The sequence below is a fragment of the Malaclemys terrapin genome, chromosome 11, assembly GCF_027887155.1.
Source record: "Malaclemys terrapin pileata isolate rMalTer1 chromosome 11, rMalTer1.hap1, whole genome shotgun sequence".
NCBI lineage: Eukaryota > Metazoa > Chordata > Testudines > Emydidae > Malaclemys > Malaclemys terrapin.
The window spans coordinates 80,187,096-80,207,071 of NC_071515.1; the positions used below are offsets into that span (position 1 = coordinate 80,187,096).

Genomic DNA, 19,976 nt, shown 5'->3' on the forward strand with positions numbered 1-19,976 from the left:
AATTGTTTGTTTAAAACTTATACTGTGTGTATGTGTGTGTGTGTATGTGTGTGTGTGTATGTGTGTGTGTATATCTGTCTGGTGAAAAAAATTTCCCTGGAACCTAAGCCCCCCATTTACATTAATTCTTATGGGGAAATTGGATTCACTTAACATTATTTCGCTTAAAGTCGCATTTTTCAGGAACATAACTACGATGTTAAGTGAGGAGTTACTGTACTCCACAATAGCCCAGTCACCAGTGCTAAGCCTGCCCAGTGAGGTCTCAACATATTTAAGATGCTAATGCTTGGTTTACGGAATCACTTTTCTGTCAAATGCTGCCTGTGTGGTCTCTGATTAGAGGGACTTTTCTAACTAAGCATATTCACCCCTGCATGGTATTGATCAGGAGGAGCCATCTAGCTAATATCCTTCCTGCCTGTGGTAGGAGAAGTCTTCTAGCTAATGTCTCTCCTGGATGGCGAAAGCCAGTGGAAAGGTGTTGAGACCATTATAGTGGGTTGTCAGTGCCTCCTCGAGGGTTGGCAAACTGCTGATTTCTCTTTTTAAAAGGCCTTTGCTCACTCTCTAATTATCACTCTGTTTTGAATTTTCCTTTTCAACACCTTGGCACTTCGCAATTGCCAGGAGAGACTTAAAGCCGGCTTTCCATGCGATCCACAACCTCGGCAGTCACGAGATAGTCACTTGGCATCCTGAATGACAGCCAAGGCTGTCATTGTAAATCGGATGAGGACATCCTCTCATGCTGGGTGGAACATTATCACAGCTCTCTGTACCACCCTCCAGCAGCCACTTGCTGAGAACTGGATGATTTGGCAGCCACTGTGGTTTCGGACCCAGACACTTGTACTGATGCACGAATGTTGGATGAAGTGAAGCATGCCAGCTGTAAACTGAAAAACGAACGTGCGACCGGCACTGATGGCATCCCTCCAGAACTGCTAAAATGCGCTATTGATCCTATAGCGGAATCACTTCTGGCCCTCTTTTGCCTGGTGTGGAGAACTGGAACCTTGCCAGCCGCCTGGATGGACGGTATTGTGATCTCACTTTATATGGGCAAGGAACCGTGCAGCAAATGTAAGAGCTACAGGCTGATGACCTTGTTGTCTGTGCCAGGGAAGGTGATTGCGCATGTTCTGCTGGCATGTTTGGAGCCCCTGATGCATCGGAAGCATCACCCCTAACTGTCATGTTTTTATGAGGAACAGGTCCACATTAGACACCATTTTGGCCCTCTGCTTGTTGTCGGAGATACACCACAAGTTCAAGAAGTCCCTGCACGTGGTGTATGTCAATCTTAAGGCTGTGTTTGATTCAGTTGATCAAGTCGCACTATTTAAGGCCTAAAAGGGTGTAGGTGTCCCTACCACTCTGCTGGACTTGATTAGTGAGCTGCATAATGGAACCACTGCCTCTGTACATCTGGGAAACTGGATGTCAGCAGCTTTTAAATCAGTATCTGGTGTCAGGCAGGGCTGTGTCTTAGCCCCTGCACTCTTTTGTCAGGCAATGGATTTCATAATGCAGCATTCTGTCAGGTCCATAGGCATTAAGATTGGTGATCTCTCACTCTCAGATCTTGACTGTGCTGCTGCTGATGTTCTAATACAGAGCCCCAACAGGTTTTGCGAGGCACTCCAGCAAATGGAGGCGGAATTGGCTAAGGTTGGCCTCCGTGATTTGTGGTCAAAGACAAAGCTGCAAAATCTAGACTCAGGACCATCCGTGATACCAGTCTCTTTGAATAATGAAACTATTGAAGCAATCTCCAGCGTTTGCTATTTGGGTTCTATACTCACCAATTCCTCCAATTCTCACACGGAGGTTCTCCACTGGATTGACATCGAAGCGTCTGCCATGGGTCGTTTCCAATCAATATGGAATCCATATCATCTCAGCACAACAACCAAGTCCAGGATCTATCTGAGCTGTATCCTTTCCGTAATGCTGTACGGTTGCGAAACATGGCCACTATGCCGCTCAGACTGGGCAAAGCTGGAGGCTTTCCGCACAAAATGCCAGCGTCGTATATTGGGCATAAAGTGGAATGACTTCATCTGTAATGCAGATGTGTACAGTCGTTCTGGTCTACAGACTACTGGGGCCATTGTCCACAGATGGCAACTTATGCTTTTCGGACATGTTGTGAGAATGCCGCAAGACATTCCGGCAAACACTGTTCTCCAGGTGGCTTGTAACATCTGGAATAAAATTCCACCAGCTGAGGGGTGGAGGCAGCCCAGAGGCAGACCCCCATTACATCGGTGCATCAAGTCTGTTCTGACATTGGACAGCCTGTCAAGCCCTTGTGGCCACACAGGTACAGACCAAATGATGGACAGAGGCTTAGCCGACCATTTGGCTAAGCATTAAGAAGGGAATATTGTTGGGAAGGTGATGGCATGACCTCTCCAATATTATCTATGTTTCTCAGGTCTTTTTGATCCCAGCTGGTTCTCTTCTGTCAGCCTGAGGGTGGAGTGTGTTTATGACTGAGGCCTGGTCTACACTGGGCAGCGGGAATCGATCTAAGTTACACAACTTCAGCTACACGAATAATGTAGCTGAAGTCGACGTACTTAAATCTACTTACCGCGGTGTCTTCACTGAGGTAGGTCGACTGCTAACGTTCCCCCATCAACTCTGCCTGCGCCTTTCGCTCCAGTGGAGTACTGGAGTCAATGGGAGAGCGCTCGGCGGTCAATTTATTGCATCTTCACTAGATGCGATAAATTGACCCTCGCTGGATCGATTGCTCCGGAGGTAGGTGTAGACATGCCCTAACACACTTCTCCTAACGATGGATGTTGTCCATGCTGATTATTTTAGACTATTAGCTGCATTCAGTACTATCACATTTGAAGAGCTGTTGATGTGCCAGTGGACTGTAGCAGGGATTCTGAGAGTTGTTTTAAATGGCTCTGCTCTTTGCCCCTTGAGACAGCCTTTGGACAACTAGCTAACTCAGCATCACCACCAGGGTGCTCTCAAGTGAGCTCCCAGATGGTTCTGATTCGTTAGTCTTCCTACTCAGTTATATCTCAACTGCTTAACACTTTCCATTATACAGATTTTGACTTTTTTTTTTAAAGAACGTTAAGTTCTTTGAGTAATGGTTCCTATGTGTATTCCATAGGTGGGTGCGCATGCACACCATGCGCCTGAGTCTGGAAGTTTTTCTTAGCAATGTCTGTTGACCCACATGTTTGTTATGTGTCACCTCGTGTTCCCTGTCGAGGATATAATAGATAGCGTGGTTTGACACCTCTCCAGGTCCCTCTTACCGCCATGTGGCCTGAGTCAGAAACCCCTGTTCCTTTGCTCTCTTAGGGCTCGTCTAAGCTAGAAATGCTACAGCGGTACAGCTGCACTGATGCTCTCTTAGCGGCTTAATAATTCTACCTCCGTGAGACGTAGAAGCTATGTCAGCAGGAGAAGCGGCACACACCGGCCTTGTGCACCTACACCTAAATGGGTGGAGAGACAATACTTTGTGCCAACTAGGGGGGCAGATTTCCTGTTCACCCACCCGCCCCCAGGCTCCCTTGTTGTCCAAGTGGGCTGTGGAATGGGCAAGGCAGCAGCCTCAAATATCCACTCCTCTGGACAAGATGGCTAAGCGGCTAGACTTGCTGGGAAGATTGATTCCTCTGCAGGACTGTAGTTCCACATTGCAAATTATCAATCTCTGCTAGCAAGTACGACTTTAATAACTATGGTAGGCTAGCAGAGTTCACAGACAAGCTCCATCCAATTCCATGCGCTGGTAGCAAAAAGAGACTGATCATCAGGGTGGCTGGCCCTCCGGGCAGCAGTGGACACAGCTGACACATCCTCTCGATCTCTAGCCACCAGACTAGTTATGTGAAGAGACTCGGGGCTACAATCTTTCTGTTTCCCTAGGGGTCCGAAATGCGATCGAGGACCTATTTTTTGACGAGAATAATCTCTTCAACAAAAAGATGAACGAATCCTTGCACTTTTTCAAGAATTCCAGATCGATGCTACAAGCCCTTGGCATATATATTCTGGCCCCTAGACTCAGGCAGCAGAAACAACCCTTCCACTCGCGACCGTGCACACCCTACCCTGCCTACTATCAACAAGAGCCCCCACACAACCAACAAGAGTCTCAGAGACCTTACTTTCCTGTCTCTGCCACAACCACCTCCTTGAACCTCTCCCAACCAACGGCCAAAGGACAGTTATGACGCAAACCTCCCTCAGTGCCGCGTGTGCAGAGGCAGATTAAGATTTATTGGGGCCCTAGGCACAAAGAACTTTTCGGCCCCCCCACACCACCCTCGCCATGGGCCCTCCCACCCCCTGCTCCTCCTCTCTCCATTCCCCTTTCCTTCCCCCCCACCCTCCATTCCTTACCCACTGCATCTCTCTCCCATTCACCCCTTCCCCTCCCCCAAGTGCCTCTTCCCGCCACCCCACCCCCTTTCCCCACTGCTTCTTCCCTCCCCGCTCAACCCTCTTCCCCATTGCTTCTTCCTCACACCCCTTCCTCCATTCCCCTCCCTCCACTCCCTCATTCCCCTTCTTTTTCCTCATTCCCCTTCTCTTCCCCCTTCCCCATTGCCTCTTCCCCCCACCCTACTTTTCTCATCTCCCCTTCCTCATTCCCCTTCTTTCCCCCATTCCCCTTCCTCATTCCCCTTCTTTCCCCCCATTCCCCTCCCCCCACTCCCTCATTCCTCTTCTCTTCCCCCCCCACCTCCCTTCCCCACTGCCTCTCCCCCCCCCCCACTGAGTTACTCAGCACTGGCAGAAAAGAGAGGGGGCAATGGTATTTGATCCCACATGCATCCCCCACACTTCGCCCCTGTTTCGGGGGGGCTTTGCCCTCCCCAAACTACATCCATCTCCTCCCTGTCTCCCAACACTGCAACCTCCACCTCCCCTGAGCAGGGCTCCCTCTGCCCAGAACGGGCCTCATCTGCCCAGTGGGGGCTGGGAGCTGCAGCCACACACAGAGCCTGCTGGCATAGGAACTAGGGTTCAGGGGGTGCTGCAGCACCCCCTGACTTGAAATTGTTTCCATTAGATACAGGATTTACAGTTTGGTTCAAAGGCTCACATCATCCCCACTATAAATATTGATCTGAATACTTATGGCTCAGTGTCCTAACAGATAAAGCACAAGACGCGGTATTAGTTGCTGTCAGCTCCATAGTGAGAAGCAGGGATTCTGAAAAAGATTTGGGGGTCATGAATAAGGGGCTACATTTTAGTCACAGGTATTTTTAGTAAAAGTCATGGACAGGTCATGGGCAGCAAACAAAAATTCACAGCCCATGACCTGTCCATGACTTGTACTATATACCCTGACTAAATCTTGGGGAGGGGGGCGGCCCGGGGGTGCCGCGGGTGCTCGGGGGGACAGCCTGGGGGGTGCCATGGGTGCTCAGAGGGATGGTCTGGGGAGGCGCCGAGGATACTGGGGGGGCCTGGGACCCCCGTTGGTGCTGGGGGAGTGTTGGCGGCGCTGGCAGGCTCCCTACCCGGCTCCACACTTCCCCGGAAGCAGCAATATCTCCCAGCTCCTAGGTGGAGCATGGCCAGGCAGCTCTGTGTGCAGCCTCCTCCCCAAGTGCCGGCTCTGCAGCTCCCATATTGGCTGGGAACTTCGGCCAATGGGAGCTGTGGGGCGGTGCCTGCCAGCGGAAGCAGCGCGCAGACCCCCCGGCCACGTCTCCCACTATGAGGGATGTTGCCGCTTCTGGGGAGCCCCCTCTCCCCGAGGTAAGCGCTGCCCAGATCCCTCACCCCCTCCAGCACCCCAATCCTCAGCCCTGAGCCCCGCACCCAAACTCCTGCTGCTGCTGGGGGGAGGGAGGGAAGGGGACAGTGGCCGCTGCAGAAGTCACGGCGGGCAAGGAAAGTCACGGAATCTGTGACTTCCATGACAAACTCGCAGCATTAGTCATGAACAATAATCATCTGAACATACGCTCCCAGTGGGACCCTGTGGCCCAAAGAGCTAGTGGGATCCTGGGATGCATAAACAAGGGAATCCTGAGTAGAAATAGAGAAGTTATTTTACCGCTATATTTGACACTGGTGTGACGGCTGCTGGAATCCTGTGTTCTCGTGCCCACAGTTCAAGAAGGATGTAGATAAATTGGAGAGGATTCAGAGAAGAGCCACAAGCATGCTTAAAGGATTACAAAACATGCCTTATAGTGACAGACTCAAAAAGCTCAATCTATTTGGCTTAACAAAGAGAAGGGAAAGGGGTGACTTGATCATAGTCTATAAGTATTTACATGGGGAACAAATATTTAATAATGGTCTCTTCAATCTAGCAGAGAGAGGTATAACACAATCCACTGGCTGGATGCTGAAGCTATACAAATTCAGACTGGAAATAAGGCATACATTTTTAACTATGAGGGTAGTTAATGAATGGAACAATTTACTGAGAGTTGTGGTGGGTTCTCCATCACTGACAATTTTTAAAGCAAGATTGGATGTTTTTCTAAAAGATAGGAATTATTTTGGGGACATTCTATGGCTTGTGCTATACAGGAGATCACACTAGATGATTCCAATGCTCCCTTCTGTCCTTGGAATCTGTGATCAAATTTACAGGGAGATTAAAAATCATGCAGATGAGGAGGTTACTTACCTACAATTGGAAGTTCTTAGAGAGATGTGGTCCCTATCTTATTATTCCACACATGGGAGTGCATGCACACCAAGCACCTGAGTCTAGAAGTGTTTCTTAGCAGTATCCGTTGACCTGCACGTGTGTTGTGCATCTTGTCATGTTCCCCGCCGAGGATATAATAGGTAGTGTGGGTCAACATCTCTCCACTTTCAGTAGCAGGCTCTGGTGAATTCTCTCCTGCTTTGCCGAACCGAGGCGGAGTATGCACAGTCCACACTTGGTGCCCATCCAAATACCAGATTGTGATGGGAAGAGGGTCTGGATTGAGATGACTGAGTCTCCCTTGATCTTGTGTGAGGAGATCTAGGAGTGTGCAGAAGCCAGAATCTGAGGATGTCCGCGAACCAGAACTGCTGGGCCAGAAAGTGGCTATGAGGATGATGTTGGCTCTGTCCTGGCGAATCTTGTGTAGCACTTGAAGGAGGAGGGAATGAGGGGAAGGCAAAGTGGAGGTCACTCGTCTAGGGGAGGAGAAGAGCATCCCTCCAAAGATGACATAGGGCGGGGGGCTGGGGTGCCTGAGAACAGCCCTGTCCCCGTCCCTGCCCCCCAGGGCAGCTGGAGGGTCTGGGAGCCCAGGGGCACTGAAACTGCAGGAAGAGGGTCAGGGTGGCCATGGTCCCTCCACTTTTAAAAGTGAGAGGGCATAGCCCTTTTAACAAAAGAAACCTGCCTTGGGGGTAGGTGAGAGCAGGGAGCAAGGCATGGTCACCGCTAGCTTCTGCTCAGCCAGGGCAGATAACTCTTTTGAGTTATCAGTGACTTGGAAACAGGTAATGCCATTTTTGACATAGTGTGCCGCTTCCCCTCGATCCGTTCTAAATAGGTCAGAACAATTTATTTTAACATTCCAGTCATGCAAATCAACCCACTAGCTTTCAGCAATACCAACTAGATTTAATTTATGCTCATGAATAAGCAATTTCATTTCTTGTTTGTTATCCAGGCTCCTGGCATTGGTATATAGGCAATTAAAGAATTGCTTCTCTTTGTGTCCTTTCATGTTAAGATTGGGCTAAGTTTTATAAATCACCATTTCCTGTCTGTGTTTTGCTCAGTAGACGTTGTTGTGGGAAGCTGCTGAAATCCTCCATATCCGTTACATCAGCACTACACATGCAATGCCACATGCAGCTGAACCTCCAGATAGACACATGCACAATGGCTGTGGTGGCTGCTTTCTCCCAACAAAGTACTGTCTGGCTCAGGAGAAAGTGCACCGGGCTGGGAACCAGGAGATTGACACTTTGGTTTCACTTTTTGAGCTCCCTGGTATTAATAATTCAATGTAATTTACAATCTTTATTATTGCGAAAGGTCTCATATGCCACTGAGCGGTTATGCAAGCTGAAAATATAACCCAGATCACTAGCGTGGAAGGGTCTAGTCTCAGCCACTTAGCAAAGTGCTTAGATTTGGCAGGTTCTTTCTGAGACACAGTGTAGCTATGTCAAGTGCTAATCAGAACACAAGCTTAACTATGGTGTTGCCATGGCCCTGTCATAATTAAAAAAAAAAAAAAAGAGAACTTCCTCAAAACTGAAATTGTGCACATAGAGCCTGATCCAGTGGTCTTGGAAATCAGTGGAAAAGCCTCCCATTGACCACAATGGGCTTTACAAGACCATAATGAGTTTATGTAATCCTGCCTTCTTGTCCTTTCAGCCCCATTCCATTTGATCCAATTTCCTGATTTATCTCAAAGTAAAGGATGCATGTGCGAGGATGGGCCATGCCAAGCGTGAAGGAGCTTGGTGGTTTAATAAATCAGCTTTAAAACAGGAGCCTTACTTCACCCTTAACCATGGAGAGAGAATTCTCCATCGTTTCTATTAAAATACTCAGATGATCTGGGTTTGTCACTTACTATTGTCTTCTTTTGAACAGAGAAGAAGAGCAGCTGAATGCTGTACTCCAGGTGGCTCAGGTAAGTTTAATTGTTGATTCCTTTGCTGCGTCTCCTCTTTGGACCTTCTGTAGCTCAGGCCTCTCTGCTGGTTGCCTTCACTGACTATGCTTTTTCCTGAAATATGCATCTTTATTTTATTGTGATAAAACATGTTAGAAAAACTCCCTATGAAAGCATTATTTTCCTTCTTAATCTGCAGGTGCCTGACCGCAGCAGAACGGTTGTCTAGTTAACCTGGCATGTTCATGGTTTTAGTATCCTCTTGCATAGTTCCTATCTAGAGATTTCAGGGTTAGACAGGTTGCATCCTATTTTATCTCTCACAGTGAGCTTATGGCACATGACCCTTTGATGAGCTGCATTGTGTGACACAGTCCTTTTTGCTATATTGTTGTCTGCAACAATCGAAACAAAGGAGGAGTGGAAAGGAGTTAGAAGGGCTATGAATCTCCACCTTATGATTGCCAATCTAACCATTCAAGGTTCTAGCAACATAACTGAGCATGTTGAACAAGCTGATTGTAAAAACAACTTGTTATTTTCTGGTCTCCCTTCCTTTATCTTCTTCATCTAATCCTGGTTTGTCAGCTCAGGTAGATGAGAGATCCAAATGAAATAACTTTTTAATGCACATACTGAACTAGCAAAAAATAGGATCTAAACAACAGTTTGAGTCTTAACCCAAGCAGGCACTGATCACTGTGGAAGGAAGAGACCACCTAGTTGGCTGCACTGTCATATTTGTGTGGAACTACGTGGATTTACATGATACCTTTAATATTTATTGTAGGCCCATCAATAATCATTTTCCAGATCATGGAGGGGGGGAGCAAGAGGGGGCCCCTGTTTATCTCCAAACTGTCATAATGTTTTCCAGTCTCCTTCATCATCTGTATATTGTGGTGCATTTCCTGGAATTTTCCTTCATCTCTACCATACTTCAGTGTGGATAGCAGGTGAACAGGCCTGGTCCTCTAATAAAGCAGCTAGCCTTCCAGTGAGACTACAGAGCAGCTGAGAAATTCAGAGCTATATGCCTTGACTGGAGATACCATAGCTGTGTATTGGAGTGGGAGGGAGAAGTGCATCCCCACCTCCCTGCAAATGACTTTGACAGAGACCTGACACTAATATTAGAATCTCCAACCTAGAAAGCAGGTGACTGGAAGAAAAAGGATGAGTAAAGATGTGGTAATTACCCCTGTGGCTTTTGGCCCACAGATGCCCAAGGGATGCAGAGTGGGAAAAGCAGAAAGGATGCACGCAGTGGCTTTTTATAGAGGGAAAGTGAGAATACACAACAGGCATGTTCCTGTGGGGAAGAGAAATTGGAGGACCCAGGAAGGCAGCCCCTCTGTAGGTTGGGGCTCTTTAATTTGATATTGGCACAATTTCTTTAAGGTGGAGGTGTTAACGCAGGAGGAGGAGATCCCACTGCAGGAAGAGGAGAGAAGGCAGATGGAGGAAATCCTAAGGCTGGAAAAGGAGATTGAGAAGCTACAGCAGCAGCAGAAGGCAGATCACATGTCCATTGCCTGCGAAAACACCAAGAATGAGATTAACCGGCAGCGAGAAGAGGAGATCCAGAGGCTAGAGAAGGAAGCATCCAGGGTCGCTCAAGAGTTCTTGGAACTACTGGATTTTGGAAACCTGGATGAAAGTGTGCAAAGCCTAGAACATTCACTCTCCAATGACGGAACCCTCAACATTGACTGCAGCCTTGTGGCGCCTCTGGCTGAGGAAGAAGTAGATGAAGGCTTTCATGCTGATGATGAGGGGCTCTCTGTCCCCAGCCTGGTTGTTCTGGATCAACACGGCACCAGAACCAGCGACAACTCCACTGAGGAAGATACATATATGAATCTACCATTTCGGAGAAGGGGTGAAGTGGAGGTAGACAGCACTACAGATCATCTTGTGGAAAGCCCCGAGGAGCACAGTGCCCCATCTGACACCACAGAAAGTATTTACAACACAGTCTCAGAAACCCTGAGGAGTAACAGTGGGGAGATGGGAGAGCCAATTTACAGCTTCCCACCAGATGTGGAGTCTGACTATGACCACGAGGAGTTTGATGGTTTTGGAGATACTGGTAGCACCTTGGCTGAGCCCCTAAATGGTGAGGAGGTCTTGAGGCGTTCCCATGGTACCAGCATAGACTCCAATCATGGCAGCCTAGACTCGGTAAGAATTTTTGCCTTTAGTTGAAAGCCAGTTTTGCTTTATTGGTATTTGTGACCTTTGCCTTTTTAATACATATCAGACCGATGCTTTCATTCTCTGGTGTCTCACTTTGAGTGCAGTTATTAATAGATAATACTCTCTTAGTCCATCTCCTGTTATATAGGAGGTCAGAGTAAATGATCACAGTGATCAATTCTGGCCTTAGAGTCTATGAATCTTTGCTGGCCAATACTAGAACACTAATAATGGTCATGAAAGAGAGAGAGAGGACCTGATGTGTTGGCAGTAAGCAATTAGCAAAAAGGCAGAGGGGATGAGTCTCTCCATCATTACTGGCCCCTACACAAGCCAGCAGACTTCCGCGTTCTATACAGGTGCTTGTACTGTGCTCATCACCATGTTATCCGTTTTCAAAATGGATTTAGGCACTTAGGAGCCTGTCCATGGGATTTAGGCTCCCAAGTGCCTAAATCCATTTTGAAAATGAGATTTAGGCTCCTTCGTCAGCACCACAACTCCTACATACTTGGGCCTTAGTTGTCTGTAAAATGGTGATGTTACTTCCCTATCTCCCCTGGGTACTTTGAGGATAAATACATTAAAAATGCCTTAGATAAGTGACACTGTTGAGACCAGTGTCTTGTGATTGAACTACATCATATCTGTTAGAAAGATATTCAGTCTCTATTTAAGGACTCCAGATGAAGATTGATTTACCACTTCCCATGCTATTCTGTTCCAGTGATTCATTACATATGCTTTTTAAACATTGCATCATATTTCCAGTTTGAATTTTTCCAAATTCAACTTCCAGCCCTTGGACCTTGTTATGCTTTTTTTATTAAAGGACCCCATTATGTCAGATAACTTCTCTTTGTGTAGGTTCTTAAATCGTGATCAAATTGCTTCTTACCTACTCTGTAATACACTAGTTTTAGTTCTTTAAGCCTTTTATTGTAACGTGGGTTTTCCAGATCTTCAATAATTCTTGCAGCTTTTACTTGAGCCCTCTCTATTCTTTAACATCCTTGTTAAAATGAAGACAGTAGAACTGGTCACAGTTTTCTAGCAGGGGCTTTACCAGTGCTGTATACAGAGGCAGTTTCACCTCCCTACTACTACTTGATAGTTCCCTGTTTATAATCCAACCCTTTTTACAACAGCACCACACTGGAGTTTATGTTCAGTTGGTTATCCACAAAGACCCCTAAGTCCTTTCCAGAATAAATTCCCTCATCCTCCAATTACAGCCTATGTTCTTTGTTCCTTAAGAACATAAGAACGGCCATACTGGGTCAGACAAAGGTCCATCTAGCCCAGTATTCTGTCTTCTGACAGTGGCCAATGCCAGGTGCCCCAGAGGGAAAGAACAGAACTGGTAATCATTGAGTGATCCATTCCCTGTCACCCATTCCCATGTATCACCTTGCATTTGGCTGTATTGAAACACTCTTGGTCAAGACACGAGAAGTCATTCTTCCGCTCTACTCTGCTCTGGTTAGGCCTCAGCTGGAGTATTGTGTCCAGTTCTGGGCACCGCATTTTTAAAAAGATGTGGAGAAATTGGAAAGGGTCCAGAGAAGAGCAACAAGAATGATTAAAGGTCTTGAGAACATGACCTATGAAGGAAGGCTGAAAGAATTGGGTTTGTTTAGTTTGGAAAAGAGAAGACTGAGAGGGGACATGATAGCAGTTTTCAGGTATTTAAAAGGGTGTCATAAGGAGGAGGGAGAAAACTTGTTCACCTTAGCCTCTAAGGATAGAACCAGAAGCAATGGGTTTAAACTGCAGCAAGGGAGGTCTAGGTTGGACATTAGGAGAAAGTTCCGAACTGTCAGGGTGGTTAAACACTGGAATAAATTGCCTAGGGAGATTGTGGAATCTCCATCTCTGGAGATATTTAAGAGTAGGTTAGATAAATGTCTATCAGGGATGGTCTAGACAGTATTTGGTCCTGCCATGCGGGCAGGGGACTGGACTCGGTGACCTCTCGAGGTCCCTTCCAGTCCTAGAATCTATGAATCTATGCTCATGTTACCATAACCCTCTGACCCAGAGGTTGCAGAGGTGCTTGCTGTCACTCACTGAAAGTTCTGGCCTTGGGCTCTTAAAAAAGTTAGTACTACATTGGGCCTCGAGCCCACTCAAGTGCTATATTTCATTTTCATAGAGTCAGAGTTTAAGGTGAGAAGGAACCTTAGGTCATCTAGTGTGATGTCCTGTACAGCACAGGCCAATAATTTTCACCCAGATATCCATCTATTAAATCCAGGTACTTTAGATTAAAGCATTTCAGGCCTCAGGAGATTTAACTGTGCCACAGGGAGAGAATGGGAGAAACTAAGGTACCATCAATGCCCAAGACTTCTTCAATGGCAGGGAATTGATTAGGTGAAAGGTGCCCAGATGATCCTAGCAGTGAACCATGTCTCGTGTTGCAGAGGAAGGGGAAAAAAATCCCAAGGTCCCAGCCAGTTTGAGCTGAGGGGAAATTCCTTCCCGAGCCCAGATCTGGTGATCATCGTGACTCTGAGCATGTGAGCAAGAAATATCAGTCAGACATCTAGAAAGAGAATTCCCTACCACCTCAGAGCACTGGTCTAGCTTGTCCAGTGTCTCCTCTCTAGTGATGGCCAATCTGTGATGCTTAAGAGGAAGGAAAAACAAAACAAAAAACCCCAACCCCACCCCCCAAAATAAAAACGACACCTCACAACAACAAAATACATCTAGCCAATTGTGCATCAGATCGTTTCCTTCTTGTTTCCCCCAGGTCTTTCTGTGTCCTACCTATCCACAGGCCTTTTTTCCACAGTCCCATTCCTGGGCTGAGTGTTCTGTACCCCAGACCTCCCCCGTAGAGGTCTGCAGGTCTCTACCTCCAGAGTAGATTTTGCTATCTATATATAGTCCCTACTCTAGTCACATTGCTCCTCCGTTACATGATGTGGGACTATACCTCCCATCAATCCCTCTGGAGCCCAAATCTCTCAGAATTCTCTTGTTTTAAAGTGCTGAGCTCCAATAAAAGGCATGCTAGCAGTACCTTCCCTTAAAGGGGGATCACATACTCTTTTATAACCAGGATATCCTTAAAATTACTTTCTTCTGTTTTTGCCCTTCTTTAATACTAATCTGGCACCCAAGTTTCTAAACTGCCTTAGCTTTCCCCTCAGTATTGCCATCCCCACTTTCCTTACCCCTCAACCTTCTCCTGCTTTCAACACTACCAAATTTGAGTTCTGGCAGCACTGCGTACCTGGTTATAAAGTTACACAGAACTCCATGAATTTGTCGTTGATGTCCATCAGTTTTAGGATAGATGTAATGTTAAAAGTGTTACATCTTCCCATCGCACCTGAGTGGCAGCAGCAGCTGCTCAAGCTTCTAGGAGCTTGGTTCCTTCTGGTGACCCTGCTGGTTGACCCTGTGCTGCATTTTTCCAGTAGTGCTCAGCAGAGCCAGTCTTCTGATGCAGCTGCTGGGCAGAAGCTTTAATCTGGACTCCCCTCGCCCTCCATGCTGCAGTTTTAGAGCAAGAGTGAAGGTACACTAGGTCAGCGCTATAGATCCTAAACTTGAAGCAGTGTGCCAAGCAGACTCCCCACCCATCCCTAGGCCTGGGGGGGGGGGGGGTCATGAAGATCCCAGTTCAATCCCCACTCTCAAGGGCATGGGAGCACAGATCCCAGTAGCTATCCTCTGGCTTGATGGGGAAGGGTGATGCTTGCCCCCACCAGCCTAAGGGCCTTCTAGAGCCCAGGAGACCAGCAGGAGCTGGGCAACAGCGGCAGATGCAGGGGCCCACAAAGAGGTGAAGGTGCAGCAATAATTGATTTTGAATGCAGTGAGCAAGCGGGAGAGTGAATGAGAGGGGAAAAGGTGAGAATCAAGATCAGGGAGAGTGAATGGCAATGGCAGAGAGCGAGGAGAGGAGTGAATAGAGAGCGCATGCAGTTTGTGCGGGGATGAAGGGGCTGCCTTCATCAGCATTAAACTCACATCTAGTCAGAGTGAACATTATTCAAAACATAGCAATCAGGATTTGAAAGTGTATAGCACTTTATTCTGGCTGAGGTTCCACTGGTAGCCAATTGGACCATAGACTTGAATAAACAGTGACCTGTTATTTCTCAGTAGCTGTCCAATGATTGAACAGATCCCTGTGTACTAACAAGCTACTGCCTTTGAAATTGTCTATGCACAGACTCACAGCAAATACGCCTCCTTGGACTCTCTCACTCTTCTGAGGATGGGGACAGAACGTCAGAAATTGAGGCAACTATCTTTGTTGTGGGCATATGGTTGTAGTTCTGAGGACAATTCCCAAAGAAAGCAGAAAGACTTACAGTAGCCAATCAGTGTGCTGGGAAAGAGGCCAAATAGCATATTTGAATATTCTGTGTTTTTGGCCTTCGAGTTCATTTAGCCCAGGATATGCTTATTACCTGATAATCAGGAAGCAATTATAGTAATTTAGGAACTGCCATACTGGATAAGACCAGTACTACACCTAGTCCGGTATCCTGTCTCTGGCAGCAGCCAGTATTAGAGGCTTTGGAGGAAGGAGCATGGAATCCTGCAATAGTCAGTTATGGAAGAACGTTCCCAAAGGGAAAATATCTTTCTAACCCTACTAAGTAAATTTTGGATTATGCCCAGAAGCAGGAGGGTTTATCACTTTAGGTAACTGCTCTCTTTCTGTTCAATAATTCATTGCTAGCTGAGTATGTTGACTTTAGGAACTAGTGAGTGAGGTGTCAAGCCCCTATTTTAATTGTTTGCTTTGTGTAAAAGGGACATAAGGGAGCGTTTGACTCAAGTTTCACATCTGGTTATGTGGCTGCTGGATCCTTGTTGTTCTGTACCCATCTGCCCTAGACTTAGAGAAGTTGATCTTTTTCTTTGTTTCTAGTTTCTGGACAGTGAGGAGGAAGTGGATGTTTATATAGACACAGACGAAGAATTCTGCAATGGCCGGGTCACAATCTTCAATGGCTCAGGACCACCCTATTTTCACAGTTATCTCTATATGAAGGGTAAGTGGCTGTAGTCTATACCACGAAAGCTTTGAGAGTATCTTGTTCTCCCAGCCTCTTCTCCCTTCCTTTCTCCACACATTTTTCCTATTTATTTCTCTACTTACATTTTTTCTGTTTCTTTATTTTATCCAAACCAGCAAAGAAAAAATGGGAAATCTCTGTAGAAGAGAGATTTAGAAGGGATTAGAGTGGATGTTCCTGTTAGTGAAACCCTTTTATACGCACCAGATTAGGATGTCCACTGAGGTATTTGTAGTTCAGATGAGCAAAACTAAACTACAGCATTGGGGAGATAAGACAGCACAAAGTATTGGGTAGAACATGTAAAGACTGGATAATCTCTGGAATGCTTGTATGACCACAGAGGTAATGCCAGGGAGGAAGGAGGCTTTCAGGTTGCTGGGAGATAGCACCAGGTAGAGACCCTTCGGAAAAGCAAGTTCACACCCATGCTGATTCCCCCTGCCAGAACATAGGCACTAAATCCCTGTAGTCAGAATTTAAGTGGCCTTAATTTGGTTTAGTTTAATTCACTTCCAGAGTGAATTGAGTGGAACCAAATTAAGGTCACTTTAATTCTGAATGAGGGAGGTCCCACAGGGGTTTAATGCAGTTTAACTAATCCACTTCAAATTCACACTTTCAGTTCATTCAGATTAATTTTCCTGGATGTCGCTGCGTAGATGAGCCCTAAAACAATGGCCAGTGGATAGTTATGGAATAACATGCCTAGGGGGGAAGTTTTTTTTCTGATCCCCTCAATTAGTGAATGTTTTATACCTTGAAACTGGAGGATTAATGACTCTTCTACATTCGTAGTCCTTTCTATTGTAACTTTGGATGTTGCCATGATCAATAAAAATTCACACTCTTTGAGGCTGGGACTTTCAAGGAAGCCTAAGGGAGATAGGGACATAACTTCCAGCTGGAATTGCAAATAACTTCCAGTTGGCATTGGGTGCCTATTTCCCTTAGGCAGCTTTGAGAATTTCTCCCTTATTGAATTCCACCAAGGTGTTGGTCTCAACAGTATCTAGTGGCAGTCAGATGCACAGGTAATCATCCATTGTGTTAAAAGTATTTCCTTTTTTCTGTTTTAAATTTGCTGCCTTTCAGTTTCATTCACTGTCCCCTGGTTCTGATTTACTTCCACTATACTTTTTTATTATAGAGAGAGCTGATAGTGATAGAAATACAATCAAGACCAGTGCAAAGTAGTACGCTTAGGAAGGAAAAATCAGATGAATGAGTACAAAATGGGAAATAACTGGCTAGGCAGCAGTACAGCAGAAAAGGACTGGGAGGTTATAGTGGCTCACAAGTTGAATACAAGTCAACAGTATGAAAAGGGCAAATGTCACTCTGGAATGTATTAACAGGAGTGGTGTAAGTAAGACAAGGACGGTAATTGTTCCTCTTGGCATTAGTGAGGCCTCAGCTAGAGTACAGTGTTCAGTTTCGGACACCACACTTTAAAGATGTGAACAATTGGAGAGGGAGCAACAAAAATAAGAGGTGTAGAAACATGACCTATGAGGAAAGGTTAAAAGAATTGGGCATATTTAATCTAGAGAACGGAACACTGGGGGGAACATGGTAACACTCTTCAAATATGTAAAAGATTGTTATAAAGAGGATTAGTTGCTCTGTTTGCCGAGGGTAGGACAAGAAGTAATTGGCTTAGCTTGCAGCAAGGGAGATTTAGTCTGGATATTAGGAAAATCTTTCTACCTGTAAGGATACTTAAGCACTGGAACAGGTTACATAGGGAGGTTGTGGAATCCACATCCTTGGAGGTTTTTAAAAACAGGTTAGACAAACACCTGTCGGGGTGGCCTAGGTATACTTAATCCTGCCTCAGTGTGGGGGCGTGAGCTAGATGACCCCTTGAGAGCCTTCCATCCCTGCATTTCTATGATTCTATTTTTCCTTATTTGAGTTACCTAACAATTTCCATTATAAAAGATTTTTGTAAACTTTTGTGAGAGGTCTGACACCACCGTTGTTTGCATCAGGGCCTTGAAATTTGGCAGAGAAAGCCTCGGGATGAGAGAAGTGCTTTTTCCGTGTCCAGTGAAATTCCGTTCTGGTTTGACCAAGATATAAACGTATTTGAAAACTTCCATTTTTTCATCATGGTTAACAGTGGATGCCCTTGTGTTCTGTACTAGAATTGGTGGTGTTTAATATACACCTCTACCCCGATCTAACGCGGTCCTTGGGAGACAAAAGATCTCACCGCGTTATAGGTGAGACAGCGTTATATCGAACTTGCTTTGCCCCCCCCCCTCGGTTCCTCGTTCCCTGACTGCCCCCTCCAGAGACCCCTGTCCCTAATCACCACCAGGACCCTACCCCCTACCCAACCCCCCTGCTCCTTGTCCCCTGACTGCTCCGACCCCTATCCACACACCCCACCCCCTGACAGGCACTAACCGGCAGCGGCGGGAAGCGGAGCAACGCAGCCCCAGCCCGCTCCACTCTGCCACCTCCCAGCCACGGCGCTCTGCTTCCCGCCGCCGGTGAGTGCGGGGAGGTTGGGGAAAGGATGCCCGCCACACTCACCGGTGGTGGGAAGCGGAGCAATGCGGCCCTAGCCCGCTCTGCTTTCCTTGCCCTGGCCCCAGCTGTGTTGCTGGGGGGAGGGGGGACGGGAAAGGTCCCGCACACACCCGCGGGTGGCTGGGAGCTGGTGGAGTGGAGCGGGCTGGGGCCGGGCTGCTCTGCTTCTGCCGCTGCTGGTGAGTGTGGTGGGGATCCCTTCCCCCAAACCCCCTCCCCCTGAGCGACACGGCTGGGGCTGGGACGAGGGAAGCAGAGCGGGCTGCTCCCGGCCCCCCGCTAATCCCTCGGGCCACTCTGGGACTGCGGGGCCCCCCAAATTGCCCCCCCACAGCTCCTGCCTCCTAAACCCTGGGTGGGGGGAGCCCCTGACTGCCCCCAAGACCCTCTGCCCCTTATCCAACCCCTCGGCCCCAGCCCGGCACCCTTAACATGCTGCTCAGAGCAGCGTGTCAGAGCTTTACCGCGTTGTATGTGAAACCGTGTTATATTGGGTAGAGATGTATTTACTCATGAATCTAAAATGGGGTGAACCATCAATCTACACAAGATGCAGCACTATTTACATTAGTCAGAAGTACAGAAGACTGTGAGAAACATCAGAGGTCCTACCCAAGTGAGGTGAATCTACAACACCTTGGCAAATGAAATTTAGTGCTAATAAATGCAAGGTAATGCATGGGAATAATTTTAGCTACTCATGGGTATTGCTGGGTTCAATATTAACTGTCAGAGATAGAAAAGAGACCTAGGCATCATTGTAAACAGTCCAACAAAAACTTCTGTTTAATTTGGGGTGGAGAATAATACTGAAAATATTATGATACAGTTCTATAAATCACCAGGATGCTGGCATCTAAAATACTTGGTAAAATTTTTAATGCTGATGCAGAAAAGTTAGAAGTGTTCCAAAATAAGTCCATACTGGAAAAAAACAGGATGATTACGTACTTTCCAGTCCATTAGTAATGGACAAAGTTAAATAGCATCTACTGTGGACAAACATTTTAAAATCAGCAGGCCTGGATAACTTGCACCCAGAAGTCCTAAAAGAACTGGCCAAAGAGCTCTCTGGCCCACTGACGTTAATTTTTAATAAATCTTGGAAGACCAAGGAATTTCTAGACGAGTGCTAATGTTGTGCCAATAGTCAAAAAAGGCAAGTGGGATGACCTGAGTAACTATAGGCAGGTAGACTGACATTAATCTTGGGCAAAATAATGGAAAAGCTGGTATGGGATTCAATTAATAAAGAATGGGAATATAGTTAATTGTTAGCCAAAACATGTACGTTGAATGTATTAATGGGTATTGTGTGCATTGTCTAAAGATAAAGCAGTATAATATGAAAAAGAGACACATATACCCTCCTTCTAGGGAGCAAATTCTCGTAGCATGTTCACCTTATACAGGAAGTGTCCTTCTAAGATGCACATTTCAGCTAGTAGTATTTATAGTATGATTTTAGAAGTTACAAAATTCTTTGCATATCACTTAAAGTTTACGTTTAACCCACTTGCTTGTGCCAGTTTTGTCCTTCATACCTTGTTACTTTCCCATAGCCATTTTGAATCCTACATTCCCAGTGTTG

The 19,976-nt window shown here is 46.4% G+C and overlaps 1 protein-coding gene across 1 annotated transcript in view; it reads left to right on the plus strand.

Moving 5' to 3' along the window:
• LOC128845636 (unconventional myosin-X-like) overlaps positions 1-19,976 on the plus strand; it is a 253,086-nt gene that overhangs the window by 164,565 nt on the left and 68,545 nt on the right. Inside the window, exons 24-26 of the mRNA XM_054044498.1 lie at positions 8,576-8,615; positions 9,999-10,781; positions 15,697-15,820. Of these exons, the coding sequence (XP_053900473.1) occupies positions 8,576-8,615; positions 9,999-10,781; positions 15,697-15,820 (947 nt within the window). The remainder of the gene's footprint in view (positions 1-8,575; positions 8,616-9,998; positions 10,782-15,696; positions 15,821-19,976) is intronic.